This window comes from Pezoporus wallicus, unplaced genomic scaffold (assembly GCF_028554395.1).
Source record: "Pezoporus wallicus isolate ANWC-B61680 ecotype Strahan unplaced genomic scaffold, APGP_CSIRO_Pwel_v1 contig_6714, whole genome shotgun sequence".
In the NCBI taxonomy this organism is placed as follows: Eukaryota; Metazoa; Chordata; class Aves; order Psittaciformes; family Psittacidae; genus Pezoporus; species Pezoporus wallicus.
This window is the reverse complement of record NW_026637486.1, coordinates 3097920-3115205: the sequence shown is the minus strand read 5'-3', so window position 1 is coordinate 3115205 and position 17286 is coordinate 3097920. Positions and strand designations below refer to the sequence as shown.

Sequence of the window (17286 nt, the reverse complement as noted above, 5' to 3'; positions counted from 1 at the left end):
TGGTTCTTTGCACTTTTCCTTCCAGCACAGCAGTCACTTGCCCTGTTATCAGTGGGCAGACGTGCTTTTCCTTGACTGGGTCTGTTGGGGAGTTTGCCTTTGATTATGTTTTTCCCCCTCATAAAATCAAAGTGTAACTGGCTCGTGTATCCAGCTCATGAGATAGTCCAGCAGTTGGTCTTAGTGGCTGGAAATGTCCATTATTAGTATCTCAGATATGGTTATTAAGCTGCTGCTCTTTGAAAAGCAGTGTTTAATGATACAAGGATGATGTATCATAGAAATACGTTCTTTTTCTTCCAGAACTGATTCTCACTGGAGTGCTCTAAGAAGAGCTATCACAGAGGTAGGTGTACCTCTTGCATGGCAACTTCATCTACCACAATGTTAATTAATTTTGGACAAGGTTTGCCTTTACCAAACGCTGTTTCTTGTACCCCACACCGTTGTTTTTAATTAGCATCCTCTATTTTGTGGTTTTGTGGCAAGAAATGCTACAGAAATGTCTCTAACACTTTAGAAATAGGCTGCAGCCCAAGCCATGTGGCTGAAAGAAGATGCAAAGAAGATGTCCTTTGTTGTTTTGTCACAGTAGTACTAAACCAATTCTTTCTCAAGGGGGTGATTTCATTCTGTAGCTGGCTGCTCTGCTGCTTTGAAACTGAGTTGAGATTTAACAAAAGGGGAATCTGGCTGGGTTCACACATGAAACAGCTCCTGAGGATGGGTCACAGAACCCAGACTGGTTTGGTTGGAAGGGAGGTTAAAGCTGATTCAATTCCAACCCCCTGCCACAGGCAGGGACCCCTTCCACTAGAGCAGCTTGCTCCAAGCCCCTGTGTCCAACCTGGCCTTGAACACTGCCAGGGATGGGGCAGCCACAGCTTCTCTGGGCACCCTGGGCCAGCGCTTCAGCACCCTCACAGGGAAGAGCTTCTGCCTAAGAGCTCAGCTCAGTCTCCCCTCGGGCAGGTTCAAGCCATTCCCCCTTGTTCACATAAGAAGAGGTGGCCACTGTCCCACGTCTCTCATACTGGCTGTGTGGGAGTTCTGGATTAGGATAGAATTCACTGTTAAACAGCAGGAATACCAGTACCCTTTTTCTTTCACTTTTTAACAGAATGACACAGTAGAGGTACTGACAACCATAGGAGCTGTTCCTGCAGGATTCCGTCTGTCCACGCTTTTCCAGCTCTTGGAAGAAGGTGAGTACTTAAGGTCTTCTCATCATAATTCCACTGCAGGATTCTCAAGTGTCTGTGGAGAGTTTCTTATCTTGGCTACAGCCTGTTGGGATCCCATCAGTATTGCTTAATTTTTTGGGGGTAATTGTACAGGCTATATCTGACCCATAAATAATGTAGCAAAGGCTTTTTGTCCTTCAATTAAGTTTTAATTTATATTTATTATCACATTTATTTATGTGTGAAATCCCAGCCACATGGAGGCAATGACCAATTTCCTGAGAGATTGCAAAGATTTTCCTCTTTGGAAGATACTTCGTGTTGGTGTTGCAGAAAAAGCTGATTTTTAATCTTCCCTTTTTCTCAGAAATCTTTTGGAGTCTCTTTCCCGTTTAAATACATTGCACACCTCATCTTTCGTTAGCCTTTTTGTTTGAAGCTGTTTCAAATAAATAGCTTTTTAAATAAATAGGAACAAAACACTGCAAATTACTTTAAAACAGTAAAAGTTGCCCTTTTAAAGGGTGCTTGTGGAAGATACCTCCATAGTTTTGTCTGGACCACTTAAATATCCAAATGGACTTAGCCACATGCAAATTTTGGGGTGGTGTTCATTTTTTTGGCAATAAAGATCATGAAAAATGTTAAGTTTTTAAAATCACTCTTCTTGTAGGCAATCAGTTTCGAGCAAGTCACTTTCTGCAGCCTGAACTCACTCCATCCCAACTGGCTTTCAAAGACCTGGTGTGGGATGCTGAAAAAGATACTGTGAGTATTGCTGGTAAGAAAGCTTTGGTGCTTCTGGTTTGAGAGAGTGGCAGGATCTCGAGGGGAATTGCTAGCAGTACCTGATATTGGTGGGTAAATATTGCTGTGAGACAAATGACAGATTTCAGTGTCAATAGACTCCTTAGGCAGTACATGTTGACAATTCCTGCCCTCCAATAGGCAGCAAATGGGTATAAATTGTCATGTTGGGTTTCATCTGAAGTTTGCGGGTTTGTAGGAGTCTCCTTAGGGAGAGCTAAAGGCTTATGAAGGAATTTTGCTGCTGCTGCTAATGCTACACAAGCTTTGTGGTTAGAAGAATCCAGTCTAGTGAACACTACACTTGATCATCTCAGTAGGTAAGCACAGAATGATGCCACGTGCAGGAGCACCCCATGGATTTCACCCTCCTTCTGTTTGTATTTCAGATCTCTCCCAGACCAACTCGAGTATCCCTGATTGTAACTTTATGTGGCTGTAAAATGATTCCTCTTCCAGGGGTCAGCATTCAGGTTCTCAGCAGACACGTTCGGCTCTGCCTCTTCGATGGCAACCGGGTGAGTTGTTTGGCTGTCAGAAAAAGCCTTGATGAGATGTGGATCTTTTTGTGCTCGGCTTTCTTTGGTAGCCCAACTGCTTTCAGAGAGAGAGACACACACAGAGTCTGCCTCCCAAGCTGCTTAACACACTCTCTGATCAGTCTGGCTGGATTGTGATCACACACTTGAGGCACCACAGACATGCTGGCCCCCAGTGGCCTGAGTCTGGCTGGCCCCTGGCACCTAAATGTCCACACACACACATTCAGAATAGAGAATAACATATACATATGTACACAGTATATAATCACAATAGAGAATAGGATGGTTTGGTTTGGAAGAGACCTTAGAGATCATTTATTTCCAAGACAGACAAGTAGTTATAAATGGGGCTGAATGAGAAAACAGGACAGGCAGGCACTGGGCATGGCCAGACGTGTACTTATCCCACCCCTGTTGCTCCACAGAGCACCTTGATCCCTCCCTTTTTCTGCTTTGGGTTTCTCCCCTGAACATGCCATAGTTAGTAGATAGTTCTGCCCCAAAGTGCCCTTCCTCTTCACACCAGCCTCTCGCCCCACAGCATCAGCCCCTGTCAGGCTGTAGGTGATGCAGCTCCCATTGACTCACCACCATGAGAGTCACACCTGGCCCTGGGGCTGTCCTGGGCAGCACTGGGAGGGGCTGGGGCTCCCATTCTTTCGGTTCCATCATTTTTGGAGCCATCATTTCGGTTCCCCTCCTGCCATTGAGGCTTCTTTATCCTTTCTGTTTGTGGAGATGAGTGTTTCTGGGCTGATCTCTCTCCTGTGACCTTCCTGCACACAGCTTGGTCAGGGTTATCTTCAGATTCCCCCCACACACGCACCCTGACCTTGATCCTGGGTATTCCTCTGTGTGGAGCAGCTTTGTATAACAGGATCTAAGCAGTTTCCTTGCAGCTGCACTGAGCCCTCTTGGGGGCAAAGGGATTATTACTGGTGTGTATGAATTAGGAATGGTTGGAAAGCACTCTGAAAGCACTCAGGCTCCAGAGAAGACTTTGTCTCTAGTCCTTTAAACTGAAACCATCTGATAAAGCTGAAGAGAAAGTGTGATTTTATTTGTGTGCAATGTTGGATTAATCTGGGATAACCCTGCATTTTCTTACAGCTGCAAAGCTTTCCAGATAAACCTGTCTTAGCTTTTGTCACTGCTGTTATTCTCTAGGTGCTCAGTAACATTCACACAGTGAGAGCTACGTGGCAACCTAAAAACCCTCAAACCTGGAGCTTTTCTCCCAAGGTAGGTGCCTCCCTCAGCGAGTGACACAGCCAGGAAGTGCCTGTCTGCAGCTTCTGATTTAGTGACAGCTATTACTTCTGGTATTCACACGGACATAAAGCATACTGCAACCACAATGAACATGCAGAAAAGACTTGCTGAAGTGCGTGAATTCAAACCAAACCAAGTGATTTAGCAAAAACACTTGGGAAAGAAGAGCTGGGAGGCAGGATTAGTTGGAGGGACTGGTGTTGGCAGCACTGGTTCATATTGGAGCAGGATCAGGCACATGGTGCGTGGTGTTCGTGGAGAAGGGATGAGACCAAGCACTCTGCATGTGAGCTTCTGCTTGATTTCATTATAAAAGAGCACAATCTTTGTGCCATGTTCCAGGTGCTGTGCAAGGCCACATCAGAGCAGTACTGTGGTCATGTTTTACCACAGTTGTTGCTGTGTTCTTGGAAGGAATTAAGTGCTTTTTGACATCAAAAGTTCTTTAATAGCTTGTTAATGTGTTTAATTGTGTTTAATAGCACAAAATTACCTTGGTAGCAGAGCTGTGTTTCATGGTAAGATAAAGAAGGAGCAAGGTTTCAACTGAAACTGCTTCTCTGCACATCATGCTTTTATATGCAATGGATTGTTTGTGAGATCTTATGTAAGTGGTCTTTAAAAATCAGAGTTGTTTCTTTTTAATAGATACGTTGACTTTTCTTGTTGCTTCCCCTCTCTATAGGTAACAGGCATTTTACCCAGCTTGCTGGATGGAGACTGTTTTGTCAGGTCCAACTCCCTGGCTGCAGACATTGGTCTGTTGTTTGAACTTGGCATCACTTACATTCGCAACGTGAGTGTGTGAAGGTGCAGCAGAAATCATTCCAAGCACAGTTTTATCAAGTGAACCACCTGCCCCATGTGAGACATAAGCTGTGGTATCCCAGCAGTGAACTGTGGGATCTATATGGGAATTAAGGGGAACTTTGCCTAGCTTACTATAAGATTGTCGTCCTTTGACTTCTAGAAGGGAGGAGAGGTTTGGAACCTTTAGTTCTAGTCAGTGTTTAGAGAATCAAAGACTTTCTGCCTGGTGGACATGAATGTACCTTTGCTTACTGAAATAACTTGTTAGTCTGCCAAAGATCTGGTGCAATGGGATTGCAAAGGACCAATTCTTGATGTACTTTGGGCTTCCCTTAAGTGTGTGGTTTTTGGCTTTATAAATCCTTGCCTCTCAAATATCTTCATGGATGATCAGCTGTGTCTGGTTGGTAAATGCCTTCAAACACCTGGGAATGTGACACAGTCAGTGGCTGCCTAGCCCAAATCTGGAGCTTTTACTATTCTTATGCTTTTTATATGATTATTCTATACAACTGCTTGTGGTCAGTTACTCATTGTGGTTTAGCTGTTCAAATCACTTAGTTTCTCCTATATTTTCCTAGTCAACAGGTGAAAGAGGAGAGCTGAGCTGTGGCTGGGTATTCCTGAAGCTTTTTACTTCTAATGGAATGCCTGTTCCTGCCAAGTACGTTTGTTTTCCTTCTCTCTCTCTATTTACATGCTTATGCATATACATCTATTTTAGGCTAGGAGTAAGGTGCCTATTTATACTTGCACACTGATAGGGGCAGGTGTAATCCAGGCTATTGGGTCTTCCAGTGTGAATCCTGGACCTGTTTCCACACCCAGTGTATGTTCTACTGTGTTTGTGTGGGAAAAGTGTCCCTGGACCCCAGGATTCAGGTTTGGGATGTTGCAAGTTGGTGTGTTTAAAAGATAACCTTCAGTGGAATATTAGAACTATGGAATTCTCTGAGTTAATAGGGAATTATTTAGAGTCCTGTTTGTATAAAGCAGAATCATCATCTGAATCAAAGGTGACAACATCCTGTTTGATTCTCTACGTGTGCTTTGCCAAAGATTCCTTTTTATGTGAGAATGAGACTGGTTTCTAAGACTTGGAAGCAAGTGGGAGTTTCTGTGAATGAATCTCTCACTGCACCTGCAGAGTGTGAATAAGCTTGTGTTTTGCAGCCTATTTATGGTTATTCCATGGGTCCAACAAGCTTAAAGAGTAATAACTGTACAGATCTCTATTTTATTAAATGTAGGAAAGCTTTCTGTTGATTGACTGAAATGACTCAGTGTAGATCAGGCTTGCAATACTTGTTTTTTATGACATATATATATGTGTGTGTATTCTAAATGTATCTGGATTACAAGGCAGGACCTCTGCTGTTCTGTAAGTCTCTAAATCTCACCTAAATTTGATCTCTAACATTGGTTTTCTGTACTGTTAACTGTGGTATCTAGAGTGAAATCGCATGTTTGCTTCAGCAGTGACTGACTCGTGACAGAACTGGGGTGATGTTATTCTTTGAGGTTTTAAATCTTCCCTGTCTAAAACGTGCTACATACACGACTCCTCAAGAGCATTATGGTGAAACAATTGCTGAATTTCATATAAGAAAGATATTTGTGTCCTGTGGGAAAGAATCAACGTTGCTCATTTCTTACAATAGAATCAACTAGCTCCAAACTTACCATTTGAGGTTTGGTTACTTCAGTAGGCGCAGTCATTTCGTGGCAAACACTAGTCATACACCAAGCACTGGGTCAGGTTTTGTTTGACAGCAGGTTTTCCTTCTCAGCCAGTGGTTGTGCTGTTCTCTCACATCCTCACACCTCTTTATTTCAACCACGCTGCTCTTCTTTCACAGGATGTACGAGCTGCCTTTAAATGGTGGGACTCCCTGTGAGAGAGGTGTCGAGGTTGACCCATCAATATCAAGAAGAGGTATGGTTTCTTCTCAACACTATATAAAAGAAAGCACACAACGAAAGCTATATGTATTTTACAGCATGTTCTTATTATCTCTCGTTACCATACAGTTGCCACAGTCTGCTTTTGGTTTGGGTGTTCTCATTTGGTGCAAGAGTGTTGATCAAGGCCAGGTTGGAAGGGGCTTGGAGCAAGCTGCTCTAGTGGAAGGTGTCCCTGCCCATGGCAGGGGGTTGGAACTGGATGATCTTAATGTCCTTTCCAACCAAAACCATTCTATGATCCTATGCTTGTTAGGGCTGATGGGCTTCAGAACTGTGCCAGTGCTGATGTTTCTGTCCTTCCAGTGTCCACAGGTTGAGGTTTAGCTCTGAGAAGTGTTTTGGATTGTTTCTTTAACTGCAGTTATCAGTTCTGGGCTGTGGGGTGATGGATGGCACAAGGCTCAGCAGCCACACTGTTCTAGAGTTCCCAGCCATCAATCCCCTGTCGCTTCTGCACAAGTTCCACATGTGCATGCGTGTGCTGCAGAACATCTGTACGGGTGCTTCCCTGTGGGGCTGAATAAAGCTCCACTAGGAGCTGGTTCAGATGAGAGACCACTTGTGTTCAGATGAGGGCAGCCATGGCTTTCCTCTGGAAGCTATAATAATGTCCACTTGCAGCTGTGACATGCTGTAAGCTCCAGAAGGCCCTTATACTGGATTTGGACACCTACCTCCACATTGCTCCACACATATTATGAATCCACCATACTAGAGAGAGATCACAGTTTGTGATCACCACATGGTGATGTATTTTCAGATCTTCAATTCCTCCTGGGTTTAGACCACGCTTAAACCATTACAGTTTTCAGTAAATCACCTCTTGTCCATTCTTGTAATAGAATTAATATTCTTTCAAATTGGCTGATTTTATATTTGGTATTGATTTCTTAAGCAGGCAGTGGTGTTTTCCATCAGTTCATGGCGCTCAAGAAACAGCCTGTGCTTGTGCTGAGACTGAGGTCACTGAGTGTGCAGTCAAAAGACATCCTGTAGTAAGTATTCATGTGTGCTGCCATGAAATGGGGAAGTATTCCAGACTGCCTGCAGTGGTCCCAGAGATCTAAAGTATTCCCCTTCCCTGGAACACTGGCTATGGGTCATGTCACCTGCATGGTGTACTTGATCTCTGATGCTTACAGCTGTTCTGTTGAGCACATACAAAAAGGTTTTACGTTTAGATAAGACTGAAAACAGCAACAGCAGGAGCCTGGCTCTTGTGGCTGTATAAATATGCACCTTCAAAAGCAGTGGAAGTGCCAATATGAGTCAATAATAACCCCCATGAAGCCATTCTTACCATCAGGTTTTGGTGAACAATGCTTCCTAGGAGCAGTTTTTGCTGCCAGTCTCAACTGCATGTTGTTTTCACTCAGTTTGCTCCCAGAAACACTCATTGGCAGCATGTGCTACAGCCATCTCCTGCTATTCTATCGACAAATCCTTGGTGATGCACTCCTGAAAGACAGAGTAAGCCTGCAAAGCACAGGTAAGAGCTGCTCCTGTGGAGCTCAGTGTTTTGCCTTTCAGTCTGGAGGTGTTGTGGGGACAAACACAAACTTGTCCAGCTGATAAAAGAGAACAGCCTCTTGCTGGGAAGCCTGTTTGCATTTCAAACCAGTAATATTTTAACTCATATCTACTATGAGTTAAAATATTGCCCTATTTGACATCAGTTCATGTAGCAAATGAAGTGCTTTGAGGGAAATTATCATTAAAGTCTATTTGGATTGGTAAAGGGTTATTTCTAAGTAAATAAGAAGCAAATAAAGGTAAAGGATTATTTGGAAGATGAATGTTTCCTTTTCACCACCCCTACAATGAGAAATCAGACCTGCACACAGGTTTACTCATTCATTTCCAGTGTATGCGTGTTCTGGGTTATAGAGGAGCTGAGGCAGATGTTTTTGTCCTTGAGGCCAAGTCATCCTCTTTAGGCTGTTTTAATTATTATTTACTTCTTGGCTGATGCAGCAGGGAGAGACAGAAGAGGAAGAGTTCTGGGTTTAGAACTCAGTGTCTTGCTCTGATTTCACAATTCTCTATCTTACTCCTTTCCCATCTTCCCTTCAAAAGGACTGTAGCAGTTCATGGTCTTCTCCATTTTAAAATCGCTTTGAAATAGGGAATAAATACATTTCTGCACTACAAACTGTGCTACAGGTGAATTTATATTGGTGCTGGGAAGTGATTTTCTTGTGTCTTCTCCAGACTGAATTATCCCCCATTCCTAAGGCAGATAAACTTGCTCGTGCACTTACTGACATTTAAAACTTCCACTCTTTAACCACACGTAGGCATCTGAATTACAGAATCATCTCTCAGAGGTGCTCAGACCTTAACTCCCTTCCTGATTTTCTTGACCTTTAATATACACCCCGTGTATACTTGATTTCAGTACCTGAGAGTCAGCCCCTTTTCTAAATTAATGCCTTATTTAATAAACTCATCTCAGAGACATTAAAACACTTCATTTTGGAAGGCCAGTTTTGAACTGCTGTACTTACTTGGTTTGGTCTTTGTAATGTAGGACACCAGATCAGGCTGATGGCCTCTCCTGGAGTTAAACTGCATCCATTTGGATTCGGTCTTTGTTTGAAATGAGTTAAAGGCTTTACCCCAGCATTTCAGCCATTGTTCTGGTAGCCGTTTTCTGGTGTAAGAAAATAAGATTTCTCTTATTTCAAAACCAGCCAACAATTCAGAAACAGGCATCTTGAAATGCCCATTATACTTCACAGGAGTGATCAGATCTGGCTTGCTTCCCTGCGACGTTAACAGCAAATGATGTTCGCTAAACTACCCACCAACTTCAACATGAAGAAACAAATACTTCAAATGACAAGAGAAAGAAAACACCTCAACCAGCATTCCACTGTATGGCACTTGTAGCACTCTTGTAACCCTATCCCCAGTCTCATTAACTAAATGCTGACAGCACAGGACCTCTGTGCCTCTGGGGCTCAAGACTTGCTGTGCTTTGTAACGGAGAAAGGGGAGGCAGCTCTGAGCTCTGCCTTGCCTGGCTGTGAAACAGCTCAGCTCCAACAGGAGACCCATGAGAAGCCCAGTGCCATTTGGGATGTACCCCATTCAATCAATGCACTGTGCTGCTCCTTACCCAGTTACCTGAAACCCTTGGGTGCAGGGCCTGGAGCCCAAGTGTGATGGGGAACGCCTGAGGGACCTGGGGGGTTCAGTCTGGAGAAGAGAAGGCTCGGGGGGACCCGATTGCTCCCTACAACTGCCTGACAGGAGGATGGAGCCAGGAGGGAGTTGGGCTCTTGATGGAGAGATGGACTTGATGATCTTAAAGGTCTTTTCCAGCTTGGCTGATGCTGGGACTCTATGAACATGGCGCACCAGACAAGGCAGGTTAAGGCAGAACACGTGTGTTTATTCACAACATCCAAGCCAAGCAGCACAATTCCAGGTGTTTATAAAAAGACAGGTGTGGAAATGAGGAAAACCTCAGCCTGCCCCTAGGGGAAACCTGAAAGGTCTCTGGCTTCTAATAAAGCAGTTGGGTTTGTGCCTCTCCTCTCCCAGTTAACTGTCTCTCAGCCACTGGGAGCTTGCTACAGAGGATGCAGTCAGAGAGTTCTTCCACCTTCCCCACTGCACTGAAGTATTATTACAGCCAGTCTTCCCTTTGGAATAGTCTGAGGGGAGGGAATGTGCTGAATAACTTGACATGTCAGTACCTTGAGAGTCATCCCATTTCCTCCTTAAACTTGAATGTGTTTGTTTGCTGTTTCAGATTTAATCTGTAATCCTATTCTAGCAACTTTCCCTCAACTCATGGATCAGCCAGACCTGATGGATGCACTTCGGGTATGTTATCCACATAGTGTTCAACTGCATCTGATGTGTCAGGATGTCCACATCTCCAAGTCCTTGTATCTGTACAATGCAGTGGAATGGCTCTTTGCTTAAATCAGTTAACATGGCACAAGGGGGGTATGGGAGTGTGAAGGAAGTGGGACTGCAACAGGAGCCTAACCCACTGGGGGACTGCAGTTAAAAGAGAGATTTTTGCAGCTAGAAATGGAATTGCTTTAGATCTCCACAACCTCGAGTCTGATTTAATGCTTCATTTCATTTTAGAGTGCTTGGGCAGATAGAGAAAGAACAGTGAAGAGATCTGAGAAGGTAAGAAATTACAGGGGTTTTGCTGACATATTCAATCTAAATCAGACTAGGAGCTTTCTGTCAGTGTTACTGCTAGTTACCTTTTCCTCTCATACAGTTACTTACAAAACAGGTACCTAAATGCAGTTCTTAACATTTCTTACCCGTACCTATAGTATTAAACTAGAAGAAGGAGGAATATGACATCAAGTTGTTGTCCCAGTGTTTGCATAGGGTTGTTAGCAGGGGAGCTATTAGAGGTGCATACCCAAAGGGTGCCTCCAGTACTTGTCTGGTAAAAGCTTTCCAGTGGCTCAAAAGGGGCTGTGTATGCCCACGAAATAACCTTCCCTCCTCCACCTCTGAGCTCCCACAGTCCACCTGGAAAAACGCCCCACATCCTGCCCATTCCTTGCATCAGCCTCTTGGTATCTCCCATTTTGGGGTGCAGACAGTTGGAGGACTCGCCGTGTCACCAGGTTTATCCATCCCTTGTCCTATCTCCTGCTCTCTGGACAAGGAGAGGCTATAGGTAACTGAACCAGAGAGGCTTTGGCTCTTCATCCAAGACTTGTCCCTTGGGAGCAGGAGGGTATTCCATTCACCGTGTGTGCTACTGAACAGCTACCCAAGGAGTTCACCCTGTTTATGCAAACAAACCAACACGCTGTTGAGTCAGAATCACTTTTTCAAGGCCATTAATCCCAAATGAAAGCTGATCTGCTCAAAGAATTAGTAACTCCCTGGTAGCCCAGAACCATCCAGTTTTACCTGATTTGTTGTGTGCCACTCCCAGGGCAGGATTGCTGCCTGGTGAACCCTTACTCCTCCTTGCATGGTTCTCGCTGCTGAATCTCCTGCTGAGATATGAACTGCACAACACCAGTGTGCACATGGAAAACAAGGCACCCAAACCTTGTCTAGTTATATCTTGTCCAGTTAAAGCAGTTGGGATCTTTCAGTGTTGGATAACTGACTGATTCTTAGCCTCTAGGTTTTGAAACTGGTCTTTACCAGGGAGAGCATCATTCTCACCCCACACAGAGTGAAACAAGAGCACTTGCGGTGCAGCCTCACCTGCTGCCAAGAGCTGGGTGCTGTGAGGAGTGTGGGATTGCTGCAATTCCCTGCCTAGGGCAGTGGAGAAGGGAGCAGAGGTTGGGCTGCCGAGGTGGGAGGACGTGGCACTGCCCCACGGCAAGAGCAAAGAGCCTCAGCCTGTGCCTGCAGAGCCTGCCTGGGGAAGAGTGGCTGGAAACTACCCATGGAAAAGGACCCGGGGGTGCTGATTGATGGAGCTGAACATGAGCAGCTTGTGCCCAGGCAGCCAAGAAGCCACCAGCATCCTGGCTTGGATCAGCACCAGTGCGGCAGCAGGGCCATGGAAGTGTTCACACCCTGTGTAGACGAGGCCTCAGTGCCATGGGTTAGTGGTGGCCTTGGCAGTGCTGGGGAATGGTTGGACTGGATGAGCTTAAAGGGCTTTTCCAACCTGGTTGGTTCTACAGCTCTATAACCTACTACAAAAGCAATGCCATCAAGACCACTCCACTACTGTACTAGTATGGAGGGCTTCTGAAAGGAGTTTGAAGCTCACCTGAGCCAAGTGATGTTTGCTTAGGAAGGTCAGACCTCTTCCTGTTGTAATCCTGAGAACTGGGGACGAGTTGACCATTTTCTTGTGTGTGACAGCACTTCTGGAGCAGTATTTGCACTGATGCATCTCCAAACACTCCTCTCTGCAGAGAGATGGGGAGTTTCTCAAGTCCCTCTTCGTGCTGGTGTACCACGACTCCGTGTTCCCGCTGCTCCACTCCACTCTCCTGCCCCCCTACAAGTGGGCTGAGGAAGAGTCCGAGGCCTTGCGCTGGAAGGTGATTGCTGACTTCCTGAAGAAGAGCCGAGAGAACGACGGGGCCCTCCAGTACCTGCTGGCAGCAGAGAACACTCACACAGCCTTCGACATCTCCGAGCTGGCCTATGACTTCCTGGGGGAAGCGAGGGATGATGACCACAATGTGTGAACGGGTAACAGATGGAAGAAGGGAGTAACAACCTGAATAAATTCTCACCAAACTCTGTACTATCTGAATTGTAATGAATATTTCTACATATTTAACACTTTGAGAGATACTGAAGTTATTTTAAATCCCTACACTTGCAGTGTTAGGGCTGTGGTTGGCTGGTACTCCACCTACCTGTTGTGGCCACATCAAGCATCATATTTTGCTGGGCAAAGGGTGAGGTGCTGGCACAGGGTGCCCAGAGAAGCTGTGGCTGCCCCATCCCTGGCAGTGTTCAAGGTCAGGTTGGACACAGGGGCTTGGAGCAAGCTGCTCTAGTGGAAGGTGTCCCTGCTCGTGAGAGCAGGGGTTGGAGCTGGAGGAGCTTTAAGGCCCCTTCCAACTCAAATCAGTCAATGATTCTGTGATTCTATGAACTGCCGAGGCAGCACTTTTCTCCTCTCAGGCAGCTTCCAATTCATTTCCAGTGTTGTTTAACCAGGGTGAACAAAAGCTTCTCTGTCATGGTACCCCAGCAGGCTGCGACCAGGCAAGGGAAACAGCAGGGATCTTGAAGAATGCTGCTGAGCAAGGTCAGCTAGGTTAGGGGGAAAAAACACCATCCCTTGCCCAATGAGCAGCCAAGAGGTTGCTCCGTACTTAGACTGTTTTAGTGTTTTCCCTTCCCATTCAGGAAAAGGCTGGGTTATTCATAGGAATGTGCCTGACCCACCTAACACAAATAAAAGCTGTTGAGAGCTCAGGGTATGATGTTTCCCCAGTGTGTGGCTGCCATATGCTGACTTTGGAGGGCAGGATAAGGACCTGCGGGGTATTCCTAAGGCAGCTCAGGATGGTAAAGGCTCCTTTTCCCATGGAGTCAGTTCTGAGCCAGGCACTAGTTTTGTCCGGGGTGTGAAATGCTTTAAGGTGTTTCCCAGACCACAGCACACTGAAGCCAGCTCCCACTGACAGCGTTTGTGAACTGGAGCCTCCAGCAATGCCACGATGCACTTCCCCAGCCCAGGAGGGGATTGCACCATCAGGAATGTCACAGAGTCAATCTTTGCTCTGTATTGCACAAGAGCTTGGTGCAGAAACTGATTCCTAGGGCACCACTTGGCTCTCCTAGCAGAGAGATATGGTATCTTACTGGGATATTGTCCTCCGCTGTAGCGTTACTTGAGTCCTTTCGTCCTCTCCAAGCCCTGAGGCAGAGATGCCACCTTCAGCCTTTCATCCCACCAGATACTGGGGAGTTGGGGGCTGAAGCAGAGTCCTCTGCAAGAAACAGCACGTACTTGTTGAATCCAAAGGGTACCTGCCAGGAGGCAGGGATCAAAACTGTGCCAGGAGCTGTCCTCCAGAGTCCATGGCAAATGCTTCCATGTTTTACCAATGTGCAGACTTGTCTGTAAAAAGTATTCCATAGAACATACAATGTTGGAAAAGACCTTAAAGCTCACACCTTCCACTAGAGCAGCTTGCTCCAAGCCCCTGTGTCCAACCTGCCCTTGAACACTGCCAGGGATGGGGCAGCCGCCACAGCTTCTCTGGGCACCCTGTGCCAGCACCTCAGCACCCTCACAGGGAAGAGCTTCTTTATCTCCAACCTAAATCCTCCCTGTTTAAGTGTGGCTTAAACCTGGCTGCAGGTTTCAAAGGCGGTGGCTGTGGGGAAGCCTGATGTGAGCACGGAGCCGAAACCTGAACAGAAAGGGGAGGAGGCACCACCAGTGGAAGCAAAAACATTGCAGGCCTGAAAGCGTGCCAGGGCCAGAACCCGGCTGCAGGAAACGTCCCAGCCCAGCCCGGACCAGGATTTGATGTTTCCTTCCCCGCTCATTGAAGACCTTGACCTGCCGGGGCTGGGTGCCGCTCTCCGCCCCGGCGCGGGCAGCGGGGTGTGGATGCAGCCGGAGGGACCGGGGCCGCGGCACGGTGCCAGCACGGGCAGGCTGAGCGCTGACGTCCCGCGGGTGTGCCGGTTAAAACCCAGCTGGCGAGCGGCGCGGACACATGCGAGCACAGCCCCGGTGCCCGCGGAGGAGCCATGGCCTCAGCCGGACCCCCTGCGGCCACCACGCAGCCGGCCCTGCCCTCCGGCACCGCCGTCCTCAGAACCATCCCCTACTCGTTCATCCTGCCCGAGATTGTGAGTATGCCGGGATCTGCTGTGGGACCGCACCATGAGAATGCCTTCAGGGAATGGAGGGGCTGAAAAGCTGGGAGCGGACCTTGAAACAACCCCGAGGACAGCATTAATCATAGAAGGGTTTGGGTTGAAGGGACCTTAAAGCTCATCCAGCTCCAACCCCTGCCACGGGCAGGGACCCCTTCCACTAGAGCAGCTTGCTCCAAGCCCCTGTGTCCAACCTGCCCTTGAACACTGCCAGGGATGGGGCAGCCACAGCTTCTCTGGGCACCCTGTGCCAGCGCCTCAGCACCCTCACAGGGAAGAGCTTCTGCCTAAGAGCTCAGCTCAGTCTCCCCTCGGGCAGGTTCAAGCCATTCCCCTTGGCCTGTCCCTGCAGGCCCTTGTATATAGAGATTTTCCTTGAAGGCAAGGGGGTGTCCTGTAAACACGCAGCATTCCATAATTATTTCCATTGCTTACGGGTCCAGAGGGCAGGCGGTGGGTCTGGCTGATAACTGCTGCTGTACTTTGACACATCACCATGCTCTGCAGGCACCACGGCCGGGACTGGGCTTTGTCAGGAGCTGCCGGTGGGCTCTGCTCCCACTGCCCATCCCAGGGAGTCTCATCCGGGGGAGCTGGAATGCCACAGAACAGCCCCAGCTCCTCCAGATAACCCCGTGCTCTGTGTGCACTGTAAATACCTGAGGTGGATCCAGCGCGAGCGACTCCCTCTGGGCTGTGTGTGGAGGCCGGAGGTGACCTCCTCTTGCTGTGATTTCAACCCAGGAGATTTATGAGTGGGCAGGGCCGAGCCGACGCCGCTGCTGGCTTTCCCCAGATGGAAACCCGTGTTTTGGCCTCTCTGCCAAAGCCCTCAGAGGGAGATGTCTCCTTGAACTCAGCACCAAACCTTTCCCTTTCGTAAGGGATGTCCTGAAGTATTGCCCAAGAGCGTTCATGGAAACTCATGCCTGTCTGTGGTGCTGCTGTCCTGCTGGGATCATCCAGGCTGGTCCATGCTGCCTCAAGTGCTTCCAGCAGCTGCTGGGGCTGGCACAGGAGGGAGGCAAGGAGGGACTCAGGGAGGAAAAGGGGCCTTCCCCATCCTGTGCTCATCAGAGGTGCCTGTGCTTGTCCCTGGCAGTTCTGTGGGACGTGGGTGTGGATCCTCGTTGCTGCGACCTCCGTCTCCTTCCCGCTGCTGCAGGGATGGGTGATGTACGTGTCCCTCACCTCCTCCCTCATCTCCCTGCTGCTGCTCTTGAGCTACCTCTTTGGCTTACACAGAAACAGCGAGAACTGGAAAGTGCTGGTAAGGAGGGGCTGGGATCGAGCCTGTCCTCTGGGCAGATGGGAGAAGGATGGTCCCAGGCTTTCATCCTCGCTGCTCCCTTGCTTTGCAGGACAGTCTGTACCATGGTGCCACAGCCATTCTGTACATGAGCGCTGCTGTCCTGCAAGCCAACGCGACCATCCGCTCTGAGTCCGAGCTCAACTCGCCCCTTTACTACCATCTCAACAGTGCTGCATCGGTGAGTGGGGCAGAGCACACCTTGGGGCAGGCAGGACTCCCTTGGGGGAGACGCAAGTACTGAAGCTACAACAGAGCCATCCCAAGCCCATCACGCTGGTCAGAGCTTCAGCTCCTCCTTTCTGCTGTGTCATGCAGCCAGCATGGGCTTCTCAGGGTCCAGTAGCCCATAGAAACGTGGGAAACACGGGGCTTTGCTGCTTCTTTGAGGCTGGAGAGAGCTCTGGGCTGGAGGCTTCCCTGGGTTGAGAGCACTAAGAGGAGATGGGGTTAGACTCTCCAAGCTGATGCTCTTCTTCCTCTCATGCAGTTATTCGCCTTCATCACGACCTTCCTGTACATCCTCCACGCCTTCTGCATCTACTACCAGTGAGCCTGGCAGCACCAGCTTCACCTCTGCAGGACAAGGGCTCCTTCCCAGCGCAAGGGATGCAGCTGTTGTCCATCAAGGTGTCCCTGCCACCCCCTCTGGGACAGCTGTTACCTTCTCACTTCATGGAAGGAGGGATCTGTGTACAGTAGTGTCACGTTGGTGTGCTCGTGGGGACATTCCGTGCCTTGCCCATGGGCTGTGCCAGGCAGCAGGCTCCGAGCCAGCCTCCCGCTCCGACCTTCTGCCAAGTAGAGACGACCAAGGAAAGGAAAAAGAAAGTCACTGTTCCTTCAGCAAACAATGCCTTTTCTTGTATTATTTTCCTGTCTCTGGTGCAGTCAGATCACCCCTCAGACCATAAATCCATAACAGTAATACCATGTTCCTTGACCTCTGGTAGTTTCATTTGGGATATGCAGTACTTGGAATAAAGCATCTACTACCAGTGTCTGACCAAACAGATTTCAACCAATCTAAGCTGTGTTCATTCAACAGACTGGATATAAGGAGGAAGTTCTTTCCTGTGAG

At 47.8% G+C, this 17286-nt stretch overlaps 2 protein-coding genes across 8 annotated transcripts in view; both read left to right on the top strand.

Annotated features, from left to right (window-relative positions):
- The window catches only part of NPHP1 (nephrocystin 1), a 180991-nt gene that overhangs the window by 4375 nt on the left and 159330 nt on the right, over positions 1–17286 (top strand). For 2 of the 7 annotated variants that reach the window (XM_057405835.1, XM_057405839.1), the window contains 13 exons: positions 304–346; positions 1121–1205; positions 1858–1952; positions 2381–2509; positions 3701–3775; positions 4491–4601; positions 5197–5279; positions 6475–6551; positions 7476–7575; positions 7957–8069; positions 10341–10414; positions 10688–10732; positions 11699–12087. In XM_057405835.1, the coding sequence (XP_057261818.1) occupies positions 304–346; positions 1121–1205; positions 1858–1952; positions 2381–2509; positions 3701–3775; positions 4491–4601; positions 5197–5279; positions 6475–6551; positions 7476–7575; positions 7957–8069; positions 10341–10414; positions 10688–10732; positions 11699–12004 (1336 nt within the window). In that variant the 3' untranslated portion in view covers positions 12005–12087. The other 5 variants (XM_057405837.1, XM_057405838.1, XM_057405836.1 and 2 more) reach the window with 5 other exon arrangements.
- MALL (mal, T cell differentiation protein like) lies at positions 14670–17133 on the top strand. The gene is made up of 4 exons (XM_057405851.1): positions 14670–14869; positions 15999–16166; positions 16258–16386; positions 16696–17133. The coding sequence occupies exons 1-4, from the start codon at positions 14768–14770 to the stop codon at positions 16756–16758; spliced, it is 462 nt and encodes a 153-aa protein (XP_057261834.1). The 5' UTR covers positions 14670–14767; the 3' UTR covers positions 16759–17133.